Genomic DNA, 13,898 nt, shown 5'->3' on the forward strand with positions numbered 1-13,898 from the left:
GTTTAGTTTTTTTTAAAAAAAGAAAAACAACAGCAACTTACTGTTATCCACTGGATGTGAAGCAATTCATTAGCAGTCATTCTGTGGGCAGGGTCTACTCTCAGAAGCAGCTCTAACACAGCTTTGGCTATAAAGAGAAAGACTCGTAAACCTCATTTCCGTTAGCTGCTAACAAACACATCTCCCAGTTTTCTCTGAGTGCTTTAATCCAACAGAGTATTTTACCTCTAATGCTGTGAAGCTAATTCATGGCAACAGTTCTGTGAATTTTCTTTAGCATCAATTTTACATTTATGAGAAAACACAGTACTTAATGGTAATAAAAAGGTCAAAATATTGCAACAATTTGCTGAATTTCATGCTGGGGATGTTGTTGTTTGTTTTTATCGTACAGTTGCCTACTTACCAGCCTTACTGACTGTATCCCAGATTGAATGTTTAAAATGAATATCTCCTTTCTTTATAAGTTCAAAAAGCTTTTCTTCAGAGCCTGCCATAAAAGGTGGATCACCACATAATCTGTTTTGCAGGAAGCAAAAAAGGAAGGATGCTTTATATTCTGATTAGTACACATATATGCTTAAAAGATAGAAGCCCCGTGAGGATTTGAGAGGTGGCTGCAAGTCTAGTCTAGAATAGGCAAGCTGTTCTTCACATTGCAATTCTTTTGGATAGGAGTTTAAGCCAGGTTATTGTATCTCCATTGTTGCTTTTAAAATGAATGTACATTGTTTCTTTTTCTCTATATAAACATTCAAATTCTATATAACATTTTTGTTTTCTGAAACATACAAAATCGCGACCTCCAAGTCCGTGCAAGGCCTCCAATGCAACTTTCGGGCCTCACAAAGCACTGGAAGTCACATCAGAGGCCTCACAGTGTGAGTGCCGAGCACCCACACAAAAAATATGGATGCCCTGGCACCCAGGGCCCCCTATAGTTGCTGCCAGTGACCCCAATACATGGCAGTGGCAATGTACTTTTCCTACTTCTGTTCTATTTTCTAGGCCTCTTTAATTTGCGTTCTGCCATGCTCCTGTGGCAGCCACTTTGTGACTGGCATTCCCAGCACTCTCAAAAATCAAAATGTGTTCTCTGGTCCAAAAAGACTTGTGACCTGAGGGCTACATGATTATGTCACTGAGGTTAAATAAAGTCTATTGAGAATGTGACAGCACTTATTCCAGAAGAAGTCACATAGATGATTTTGGGCAATCAAGGATCATACAGTGTATGGATATTTGGCCAATCAGCTTTGGCTACATGGTTATATCACTTGATGGCAAGCAAACCTAACAGAGGATAAAGAATTTGAAAATATTTCATAGGCATTAAAAAAAATAGTGTTATTTCAACACTGTTGAAATTGTTCCAGAGAAACTGGGAGAATTTTTGCTTCAATCCTGTTTGGAAGCATAGCTGCTTTGTAAATATTGGCCACATAAAATGCTACTATGCGCCTTGTGGTAGAACTTGTGGTCTATGAAACTAAGCCAAACACAGCCCACAAGGAGCTCAATAAAAACATAATTGCTTGTTGTTTTACTGGCCTATGCTAAAAGAGAAATGGCAAGCAAATTACAGATACATTCCATTAAAAGCACCACAGCAGCATTATTCTATTATACAAACACATCACATGAAAAATTCAACAAATCTGAACAAATGTATCAAAACTTAAGGCCTGGATTTCCAAGGTAGCTCAAGATAAAGCCAATTCTAACCGATAAGCACTTGTTAAGATACGTCATGCCTCTGCACTTTTGTCATTGCTTTGGTAGCTAGAAGGTCAATGCAAACTCATTCAGCTACAGGGAACGTCATGTAACAATGGCAACATTAAGCATTCACTTAGACATCCTGGCTCAAAAGTCCATCTAACAATAGTAGGGTGTGTTGCTTATGAAAACTGGGTGAAAATTAAACACATATCTTATATATCTCTTGAATACCATTTGGAGCAATAAAAGGGGTGTGAAGTGGATTCTATTACTACCATAGCTGCCAAGTTATCCCTTTTTTTAAGGGATTTTCCCTTATGCTGAATAGGCTTCCTCGCGAGAAAAGGGAAAACTTGGCAGCTATGTAATACTTAGGCAGTATGTTTGCGTTTTTTTAACTGTCATCTGGATGAAGTGTAATATAATGTTGCATTGTTATAATACTATTGTGATTATAAAATGCTAATTTAAAATATTTATATGTTAATTAAAGTATAATGTCAGGAGTCCTGAGCTGTGACTACAATCAGCACAATTCACTGCTCTGTGTTTTTACAAGGCCTGTGAATTGTGCAAATTGCAGAAACAGCATGGAATTCTTATTGGCCAATCAGGTATTTCAGTTACCCCAGCCCAATTTATAATGCATTCAGCTGTGCTATACTGTGTAAATGTGACTTCTTCAGCGGCAACATTAATACTGTGAAGTATGGCCATAAAACTGGTACTGCCTCAGCATTAAAAAGTTTGTAGAACACAGTTTGTGCCACAAATTAAAAGAAAGAAAAGCAATAAAGCTGTTCAATCTATATTATGGTATGCAGAAAAGCTACACTGAAGGAGTTGAAGGAACAATAGGTGGGGGAGTGATACACCCCCCCCCCACTGCATAAGCTTAGGTAAGAATCATGTTCTTCCTCTGATTGCACTTGTTCAGAACAGAGATGTTGTTGCTAGTTAACCTATCAGAACCCAACACTGCTGGGAGCAGTTTGGTTACACAGGGGGAGGCGGGGGTAGGAAGGCTTACTCCCTTTGTCGTCTCAAGTTTTGCCCAAAGTAGCACTTTTAGCCAAGAAGAGCTGATAGGAAAGTCTTTCTCTCCACATCAAAGGGGCTCTGGGTTGTATCTTACACTGTGTAAGCAGAGTTCCCTGAAACACTGGGACTTTCCCTTCATTTTCTCAACCTGCACAACTGCAAAATATGCTCCGGGGGGAGGGGGCCCTCAACCCTCTGGGACAGATCTTGAGCGTGTGCAAGTGACAGGAGAGATGGGAGAAGTGAGTTCAGTTGAGCAAGCAAAAGTATGTTACACGAGTGGAACAGCAGGATTGGATACAATCCTCAGCCACAATTTCGCTTTTGGTTTGCTTAGTTGAAAGGTTTCATTAAAGGAAAAATATTTTAAAACCTGGATCCACATGCCACATGGTTTTTTTTCTTAATGGTTTTTTTTTAAAAAAAAAATACATACAACATTTCAGCTTCTGTTTGCTTAATCTGAGCATTTTCTCTTACGCACAAACAAATAAAATATAACAGAATAAATTCATTACTCCCACAATCAAATGGAGGTTTTAGATTATTTTGAATTACTCTATTAAAACATATGAATGATTACAAGAACTGGAGAAGTAAAAACATTTAAAATCAATCATAAAACTTTTTTATTTAAGCAGCATATACCCAGGAGTATGTATTACACATAAATAACAGTCTACCTAAGTGGTAGAATTGTATATACGTATGTGTGTATATGGTACTGGTATGTGTAGCCATGTAAAGTAGATGTGTACATATACAGATATAGATATAGATACACACACACACACACACACACACACACACACACACACGGAGTGAGAATGTTTTGTCATTAATCCAGGAAATATAGAAATTACAATCCATATGACATAAATTAAGTATTAAGGCCATGATTTAAAGGAACACCCTCAAATTTACTGGTATATCTGGAATAATTTGTTTCTCTTACTGTATTCTTCTATTATACGATATGTTGTACTCTTCAAATATAGTAAGTCATTAAAAATAAAAATTTTAAATTTTTAACAATGTCTAAAAATCACTGGACACCGTACAGTGGTACCTCGGTTTATGAACACAATTGGTTCCGGAAGTCTGTTCATAAACTGAAGCGTTCATAAACTGAAGCGAACTTTCCCATTGAAAGTAATGGAAAGAGAATTAATCCGTTCCAGACAGTCTGTGGAGTAAGCGTTCATAAACTGAAGCAAACTATCCCATTGAAAGTAATGGAAAGTGGATTAATCCATTCCAGACGGGTCCGCGGAGTACTTAAACTGAAGCGTTCATAAACTGAAGCATGGGTGTAATTGGTTCCGGAAGTCTGTTCATAAACTGAAGCGTTCATAAACTGAAGCAAACTTTCCCATTGAAAGTAATGGAAAATGAATTAATCCGTTCCAGATGGGTCCGCGGCGTTCATAAACCGAAAATTCATAAACCGAGGTGTTCATAAACCGAGGTTCCACTGTATATAAAATTGTGCAGTACAATGGGCAGACAGTGTAAGCAAATGCCTTGAACAGTGGCATCTATGGCAAGTGGTTCCCAGTGCTGTCAAGTCTACGCCAACACTGACAGAAAGAATGGACCACATTTTCATGAAACCTTATTTTTCATTAAAAAGATACTGTCAATAACATTCTGATCCTCCACGCTGCCTAGACATGTACATTCTAAAGCTTTGATCCTAAACACACCTACTTGAAAAAGTGTCTAGAGTTGAGGTGTAATTGTACTGAAAAGATTAACCAATCCTGTTAAAAAGGAGTCGAGAAAGACAACCTAAGCAATGAATAATTTCAGCTAGTAGCCAAACCAAGTAACAACCCTTATTTTATTTTATTTTATTTTATTTTATTTCAAAAGGAAAGATTAAATACAAAATTACCTTCTTTATGATGGATATTTTCATTTTATATAAATGTTACAAGCTACTTACAGCATATACATGATGACACCTATGCTCCAAACATCACACTGTTGGCTATAGTCATGTGCACTGATCACTTCTGGGGCTGCCAACCAAGCAGAAAGAATATTATTAATAATACAAAAAAATTACTTTTAGAATGCTTAAAACAAAGCATGTGCTGATGAGATATACTTTATTCCTCCCTGAAGCAAAAAAGAAAAGCAGCAGATGTTGAGATTAATAATGTACAGCCCTTAACAATTCATGCTGATGTGTCCTCACTTTGATCATTTAGGAATGATGACATTGTGGCTAAGTAATTGCATTATTGGTTTTCTTTCCAGTTATAAATTGAGAAAACGTTGCTTATAAAATACTGATAGCAAATGCTTCATGACACCACATAAACACATTTCCATTTGGTAAACAAGTGTAGTGCATAAGGTTATATGCTGGATTTAAATACAGAAAGGGTTCTTTAAATATTCATTTAGGACAAATCTGAAAATGGGTAACATCAATTTAAAAAATAAACATGCTTTTGGAAATAAAAATATGGCTTCAAATTATCTGTTTTATATATTTATACATGTCCTACGATTGAAAAATGTACATTAAATGTTCTCACTAATCACTGGCTTGGCTCAGATGATCACATATCAGGTTACTATATGGAGATTTGCACAAACCTTTTACCTGCACATGCTGCCCTTTCACAGCTCCCTTTCTGTTGGCCACAATTAATCCAAATAGTTTCTAATTAGCCAAAGTTTCCCATTTCTCCAAACCAGGAAATTACAGTCACCAGTTTCAAAGTTTGTTTAAGAACCTACTTCTTCCAAAGTGGGTAACCACATTATCTCAGTTAGGACAACACATGAAAAGACTCTCCGGTTTCACAGCTGCATAACATGAAGAGAGGAGTGAAGGGGCTGCATACACAAATAAAATGTTTGATTTCTCTGTGTTTGATTTCAATACACTTTAAACAATTGCTTAAGGCCTAATCTACTGTCCTCTAGTACAATGTTAGTTCTCTTTGTCTGCCAAGGACATTCCACCTCAGAGAAAAGGGCAAGGTAAATACTCATGCATCAGTACTTCATCTGTTTCACTGGAGCAAGTTACTTTAATTGTCTTAGTTTAGCATGTGTTACATAACCAACGGGCTGGCCTTCAAAACTTATTTAGTGTGTGTCACAGCTAGCAGAAAACATCCTCTTACTACATTCAGCTCTTGCTTTGAAGCTGTAAAGCAATTGCTAAGAGAGCATAAAATCTCATTTTGACATGTTATTATAATATCACAGCTATTGGATCAGTCTTGGTTTTAAACCAAGGGTCATAACAAGGCAGGAAACCTGATGTATGGTATCAAACCCAGGTCAACAACATAGCTTAAAATACAGAATAGAAAAGCCAATTACAGAGAGGATTGTCACACACAATACTGATTTTTAGATCAAAAAGTCACCATAACAAGCTGTATGCAGCTTCACAATGTCCTTGCCTGCTGAGCCAATGCAAAGATAGTAATTTATATGAAACAAGTGGGGCCTTGCAACAAAATATTGCAGTGTAGGGTGCATCTGTTCAGGGCATTCTGTTTGGGGCTTGACACTTCCTGTCCTATTATTATTATTATTATTATTATTATTATTATTATTATTATTATGCCAAAGCAACAATGGGCAAAATAAAGACATTGTATATATACATCTAAACAGATGGAAACCACCTATTCACAGACTGTGGGCTACAAAATAAAGTTTTATTCCATTCAAATGCCAGTCTTTCATGTGATGAAACTAAATGGGAATCCTACCATATGAGCACTGAACTTACCCATGTAGATAGGAGTCCCACAGGTAGACTGGAACATGCTTTCGCTTCCTCCCATCTTTTGTACAGCTAAACCAAAATCAGTCACCTACAGGAAACAGAACTCAACTGTCTTGAAAATTCTCTGCTGGTATGTAGTTGCAACTCTTTTATTCCTCTGAAGAGCTCATTGTTCATTGCAAAACCACTTCAGAGAGACCTAACAGAATCTGACTAGATTTCCCAAATGATCTCCTATAACAGCACACCTAAAGAAGAGAAAGCTCTGCACCAATCCTCCTATAAATATTCAGAGCCAAGTTTTAAACAACTTTAATACTTACACTGCAAATTGCACTAGCATTTGAGCGTATGAAAAGTGATGAGCTTATTAATGAGATTCAAGCTAAGTGTGTGCTGCTATAGGGTCTGATCAAAGCACTTTAAAAAGCCGAATATTTTAGTTATGAGATCATTAGGGGACATAAAGATGGGGAACAGCAACAAGAGGGAAGGAAGTCAGACAGGAAAGAATCAGGAGATAAATGATTTGCTGGGTGTTTGGGACACACACTTCCTCTCCACATACAGAGGAGACTCCACAGGTGCACAGGATGGGGTGAAGCTGGGGCAGACTCACCCATCCTTCTCGACTGCTATTCAACAGCAGCCTAATGCTGAATGCTACCTCAACGGCCAGAACACTATTATGTGAGGGCAGAGACTAGGGAAGAAGAAGAAGCCCAGCCCGGTTTTGTATCCAGGAGCAGCTCACCAGGTGGAGTGGAGCTATGCGAGCTTCCTGGCTGGTGGAATGCTGTTACTTAGGGAGGGATATGGAGAGGTGCAAGGCAGCAAGGATGTTGGCGTGGCACTAGATCAGTTCTGCAGGTCTGTTTGCACCACATCAACCTTCCTGCCATCTCCGTCCTCCTGGTCACAAAGCCAACATTAGTGGCTCCCCTCCTTCTGGTCAGCCAATTCAGCTACTACCTCCCCCCACCTTCCTTGTTTTCCTGGGGCCTGACTTCCGTAGTAGTACAAGCTCCACTGTGTATAGTGCTTATTCCTGCACCTAACAAGAGACACACATGTGCACTGGGTCCAGGATACTGCATAGGAGAAAGGATGTGAAGTGCCTGGGGCTGTTCTGCTGTGCACCTGCCACACAGAGCAGGAGTGTGCCAACAGAAATACACAAATACACAAACATACCTGAGGACAAGTTAATAACTACCTTGCTCCCTTTCCCCTCCCCTCTCTTTTAATGAATCCTGAGAGCATCTTGAAAAGCTAAGCTACAGAAAAAGGTTTCAGAATATTTCACATTTTTCCACTGCACAATGAAGCATTTCCCCCCCTCTAAAACAGCTTTTGTTGTTAGTAGAACAATAATTTCTTCATGCCATTTTTGTTTTTCCTTACAGAGGTTCTCTGTGTTTAAAAAAAGGGTAACTTTTTCCTATCTAAATGACTGGTCCACACAAGGACCAGTCCACCAGCTGTTCCTTGCACTTATTTGCAGTTGTTTGTGAGAGATCACAAGCAGAAATGCAGTAATATTATTTCCTTCCAAGGCAGTCAGGAATATATATGTGAGGGTTTTTTCTATTTTATCCTCACAACAACCCTAAAATATAAGTTTGCCTGCAATGGAGTGACTGACCAAAAGTCACCTGGTGTTCCTTATGGCTCAGGGGGGTTCAAACTCAGATGTCCCTGGTCCAAGTACAACATTCTATACACTACCCCAAAATGCTGCCTTAAAAGGTAAACTAGCGGCTCAAGGGTATATTCAGCAGCTACTTCTGTGACTGGGAGCTTCTGCAACCGCTACCACTATCTGTATAATGCCATAGCAGAAAACCATATCCATAGTAGGACTGGGAAGAAGAAAAATAAGGGAACCAGCACAATAGAGTGAGTAAATAAAAAAGAGAAATTGTATCAGTTAAATTATATGGCATAAAGATCTGTGAGGCTACCACCTCATTGAAGCTAAGTAGTTCTGGGTCTGGTTAGGGCCTGGATGAGAGACCATGGTAGAAGAAAGGTGGAATAGAAATGTCAATAAGTAAATAAATAAATATCCCAGAATATAGGACTTTTCCTGCCTAGCCCAACTGCTGGGATTCAGTTTCTGCTGGCCTAATCTGACTACTAAGAAAGTATGGAGGGGATATTGGTGGTAGACAGAGACCCAAATGCAGGTGGGTAGCCATGCCTTGGCCATTTCCCTGTGGGTGGGACAGACCCCATTCCAGTACGCTGGTCTAGGGTGTTGAAAGCCTTAGGGCCTCTTAAGGATACCCCCCTCCCACCCACACAATAGTCTTTGTGGGATACCAATGCTCACTGAAGTCAAACCACATTTCAAAGTCCAAAGCAAAGTGTCAGTTGTGACAGCAATATGGCACTTAGGGGAAACATTCAAAATTGGGAGAAACTAGAATCATATAATCATAGAGTGGAAGAGACCACAAGGGCCATCCAGTCCAACCCCCTGCCAAGCAGGAAACACCATCAAAGCATTCTTGACATATGCCTGTCAAGCCTCTGCTTAAAGACCTCCAAAGAAGGATACTCCACCACACTCCTTGGTAGCAAATTCCACTGCCGAACAGCTCTTACTGTCAGGAAGTTCTTCCTAATGTTTAGGTGGAATCTTCTTTCTTGAAGTTTGAATCCATTGCTCCGTGTCCGCTTCTCTGGAGCAGCAGAAAACAATCTTTCTCCCTCCTCCATATGACATCCTTTTATAGATTTGAACATGGCTATCATATCACCCCTTAACCTTCTCTTCTCCAGCCTAAACATACCCAGCTCTCTAAGCCGTTCCTCATAAGGCATCATTTCCAGGCCTTTGACCATTTTGGTTGCCCTATTCTGGACATGTTCCAGCTTGTCAGTATCCTTCTTGAACTGTGGTGCCCAGAACTGGACACAGTACTCCAGGTGAGGTCTGACCAGAGCAGAATACAGTGGTACTATTACTTCCCTTGATCTAGATGCTATACTCCTATTGATGCAGCCCAGAATTGCATTGGCTTTTTTAGCTGCTGCATCACACTGCTGACTCATGTCATGTTTGTGGTCTAGACTCCTAGATCCTTTTCACATGTACTGCTCTCAAGCCAGGTGTCTCCCATCCTGTGTTTGTGCCTTTCATTTTTTTTGCCCAAGTGTAGTACTTTACATTTCTCCTTGTTAAAATTCATCTTGTTTGCTTTGGCCCAGTTGTCTAATCTGCTAAGGTCATTTTACATTTAATGTAAAGTGTGATCCTGTCCTCTGGGGTATTAGCCACCCCTCCCAATTTGGTGTCATCTGCAAACTTGCTCAGGATGCCCTTAAGCCCATCATCCAAGTCATTGATAAAGATGTTGAAGAAGGATGGTGAAGAAAACAAGGCATAGGGTAGGAAGATCACAGAGGCTGAGCATAGTCCCAAAGCAGCCAGAACAAACGGGTTTTCTCTTTAGTCTTCCCAGGAAAAACAAACAAACAGAAGCTTGAATGTACCACATTGACACCAACAGAAGGGAAGTAACAAGGCTGCATAGTCACATCAGCAAGCTGTCACAGCCCAGTCTGCAGAGCCAGGGGAAACATGACTGTCCTCTCTCTCCCTCTCCCTTCCAGTGCACAGCACAAACAGCCCCCAGCTCGAGAATTATTGTGCATTTCTCCATGCACCTATAAGCAAAAGCATGTTCAGAAGCAAAATGACTGGTGGAATGTTCATGTGAACTTGTGCAAAGGAAAGTTTGGATTCACACAGAACACTCTAAGCAAAATACAATTTATCATAGTATGCTGCTTTAGTTACTGCAGGTTGAACCTCTGTGCTTCAGTTCTATGTGTCATGTCAGCATGCACTTTTTATACAATCCTCACAGCCATTTTATAACAGCAATAAAAATTTTAAGTAAGGATAAAGTAATATATAATTTAGCAACCATCAAGTTCCAATTATTTCCATACAAATAAATGAGTGTAAGTTCTTGATACGTTTAATGCGTTTAGGTAGTAAATACTTATAATATCCAAAGTCTACAAAATAGAAAGTGGCTGATATGTAAAGCATCGTATGTTTTTCAAAATTACTAAAATGTTTAAAATAAATTGGCAGTATGCATAATTCATACTAATTACAGCTCCCCAGCTCACTCTTGCTAATGGCTTGGAACTATATCCAAAAAGGTATAAGAATAACACAGTACACTTCTAAAAACATTTCTTTTTAAATGGCCTATAACTATACTACTCTTCACTCAACAAGAACTTTCTTCAATGGCACTTGACTCCTACATTCTTGTCAATTGTTCTTATCTCAGACCTTTTATTTTTGGCTTGATTACACCATTATGTTTCAGTTCAAAAGCTACTAATAGGCATTTACTGTACTAGGAAACTTGACTTTTGATTCCTGGGTTTTAAAAAAACCACAGGCAAAAGTACTGCTTAAAGTAAAGTGTTGCAATTTCTGGGCTTACCTTTATATTTAATTTCATTTCATTTTCTTCATCAATGTCACTGCTTTTAACTAAAATGTTTTCCAATTTCAGATCTCTGTGAACAATATCTGTCAAGATGGAGAACAAAAAGTAAGTGTTATTTATCAATTGCATTGAAAATATTCTGACATAAATGTTTTAAACCCTTTTGATTGAGTAATTTATGAGCTACACTTTTAGTGCATTTTCTCCTACATTAGTGCACGTTGCAGACACTGCTTTCTTTTATAGAAAAAGGTTGGTCTGTACATTCCAAATCTGGATCAAACTTAGATCCGTTCTTCTAATCAAGGGAAAATCATAATTTTGAATAATATGATTTGTCATTTGATGCACTTTAAAAGCACCCATTTGTAAAATTAGCATATCAAAGGAAATCATCCAACTAGCTTCCTGTGCTCAGAAAGACAAAGCATAAGGTTCACCAGAAGTAAAGACAAACAACTCTTTCTCATTTTGTCCCATTTCTCATTCACAGTTGTGCTCTGAGTTATTATCCATAATCAATACATGTATTTCTTAACATATTTTTGTAAGAAAACACACTGCTATGCTGCAGTTTAGCTGGCTGGCCAACTGTGGCACGATGGCAGAACAATAGTCAGGCGAGGATAGGGTGGGTTAGGTGAGCTGTAAGGGGAGGGGAGGCATGGGGTTTGAAGAGGGAAGGGGGGTAACAATAACAATAACAATAAGATCTGTTTGAGTGGAAACACCATGGTGGCTGTCACCCACTGAAGTATTTTCACTTAAGTTGACCAAAAAAGTAAGCTGGTTGACATATAGAGAGTTATTAACAGAAGAAGAAGGCAAACTCAAACTAAAAGAGTATGATGAGCTGAAATACTATTTATAAAGTTGGCTACACCATAGGAAATTAAATGAAAATTTTAAGGAATACAATAAAAAGGGGTTTAGTTATATAATCTCCAGATTTCAAAAAGAAATAGTAGAAGAGAATGTTAAATTGTTTTTTAAAAAAGCATATAGTATTTTATTAGAGTGGGAAACCAAAGATGAAGAGGTTAAATCAGTTATGATTAAATGGGCTCAGGATGTGGGACACAACACCCAATTGGAAAGTTTGGAAAAATTATGGAAAGATATAAAATTCACAGATTGCATACTATTAAGAGAGAATTACATGAAAATGATGTGCAGATGGTATATCACACCAGTGAAAATGGCAAAGATGTTTAGGAAAGAAAATAACAGATGTTGAAGATGTAAGGAAAAGGAAGGAACATTTTATCATATGTGGTGGGAATGCAAATGCATTAAAAATATTGGGAAATGATATACAATGAATTGAAAAAAATGTTTAAAATTAATTTTGTCAAACACCCTGAATCCTTTTTGTTAGGTATCTCAAATCAAGAGCTACCAAAAGAAAAATGGACATTATTTATGTATGCTACAACAGCAGCAAGAATCTTGATTGCCCAATATTAGAAGATGGAAGAAATACCATCAAAGGAACAATGGCAAGAAAAGCTGATGAACTATACAGAATTGGCTAAGCTAACAGACAAACTACGAGAGAAGGACAAAAAGGGCTTCAAAAGAGTCTGGGAACCATTTACAGTTTATTTGCAGAAACAACAGAATGGACTGGATTCACTGGCAGGATCTGAATAAACTTTCACAACTTCATTTGAGTAACAGAAATTTTAGAGAAATGATAAGGGATTTTATTTTTGTGTAGAGGGGATGGAGTGGCAGTTGAACGACGATTGGCAAGGGTGCATGGCATGGGCTTGGGTTCGTGTGCAGAGCAAGCAGCCACTAGTAATCACATGCTAATATATCTATAACTCCCGGAGCAGTAGGTTGGAAAGGATTGGGCTCTGTGGCACTGCCCAGAGGGTGTATGAGCTGTCACCTCTATCTACTTGCTAACTCTTCATCAGGTAAGGAGAATAAAGGGCAGCAGTTTAAAAGCTATTTCCACTACTAGCTCTTTCTCCAGGACTTAGAATCCTGGCCTATTTGCCACTGTGTCTCCAACGAGGTATTGCTGCTGTTTAGATCAGGCGAGTTCCAGCTGAAAAAAAGCCTTGCTGGCAAGTATTACTGAAACATAGGTGGGTAAGCAGGGCATTGACCCGACTCAGCTGTATCCACCTGGGTATTCAGTTCAGCATCAACTCTGGATGAACAGAGGCAGGGAGGATCACTATTCTGCATAGGATTCAATCTCTCTCACCTAGCAAACCCTTCAGCGACATTTCCTCCTAAGATGGAGGTCCCATTAAGGTGGGCCCCTTAATGTAATGAACAAAGAAAAAGAATTAGAAAAAATAGGAGAAAGTAATGGCATTTTTACTAGTAAATGAGCAACAAGAAAATGTGTGTGTGTGTGTGTTAAAAGAATGTTGCTTTTCAGTTGATAGGGCCACAATTATACTATGAAACAAGTAAGAGCTACAAAATTGTGATGATGAGATATAATAATCTATAAAAATGTAATAATTATCACATTACCTCTTTTGTGAAGATATGCTATTGCTGAGGCAAGACTCTGAATGATGTGCCGTGTCTCATTCTCCGTAAATTGACCTTTTCTTTGTAGAATCTCTCTAAGTTCTCCATCCTCACATAGCTCCAATACAAGGTACACACGCTAACATTAATAAATAAACAATATAAGTGTGTGTGTATGTGTATAATAAAGTATTAATATATATTTTCAATCTAAATGCCTCAAATATTTAGTTAAAAGTAGAAAAATAATTTTGTTTTACAAAAATTGAAGAATTAATATTCTTCATATTTTTGAACAGCCAACTACAGTGGTACCTCGGAAGACGAATGGAATCTGTTCCAGAAGTCCGTTCGACTTCCAAAACGTTCTGAAACCAAGGCGCAGCTTCTGA

The 13,898-nt window shown here is 38.5% G+C and overlaps 1 protein-coding gene across 32 annotated transcripts in view; it reads right to left on the bottom strand.

The window, feature by feature from the left end:
- STK33 (serine/threonine kinase 33) overlaps positions 1 to 13,898 on the bottom strand; it is a 59,276-nt gene that overhangs the window by 10,434 nt on the left and 34,944 nt on the right. For all 32 annotated transcript variants that reach the window (XM_088666945.1, XM_088666922.1, XM_060275865.2 and 29 more), the window contains 6 exons: positions 13,507 to 13,645; positions 11,002 to 11,090; positions 6,530 to 6,614; positions 4,712 to 4,787; positions 407 to 519; positions 42 to 127 (listed from right to left, as the gene is read on the bottom strand). In XM_088666945.1, coding sequence (XP_088523071.1) covers positions 42 to 127; positions 407 to 519; positions 4,712 to 4,787; positions 6,530 to 6,614; positions 11,002 to 11,090; positions 13,507 to 13,645 — 588 coding nt within the window. The remainder of the gene's footprint in view (positions 1 to 41; positions 128 to 406; positions 520 to 4,711; positions 4,788 to 6,529; positions 6,615 to 11,001; positions 11,091 to 13,506; positions 13,646 to 13,898) is intronic.

This window comes from Zootoca vivipara, chromosome 1 (assembly GCF_965207765.1).
Source record: "Zootoca vivipara chromosome 1, rZooViv2.hap1.1, whole genome shotgun sequence".
NCBI classification, from domain to species: domain Eukaryota; kingdom Metazoa; phylum Chordata; class Lepidosauria; order Squamata; family Lacertidae; genus Zootoca; species Zootoca vivipara.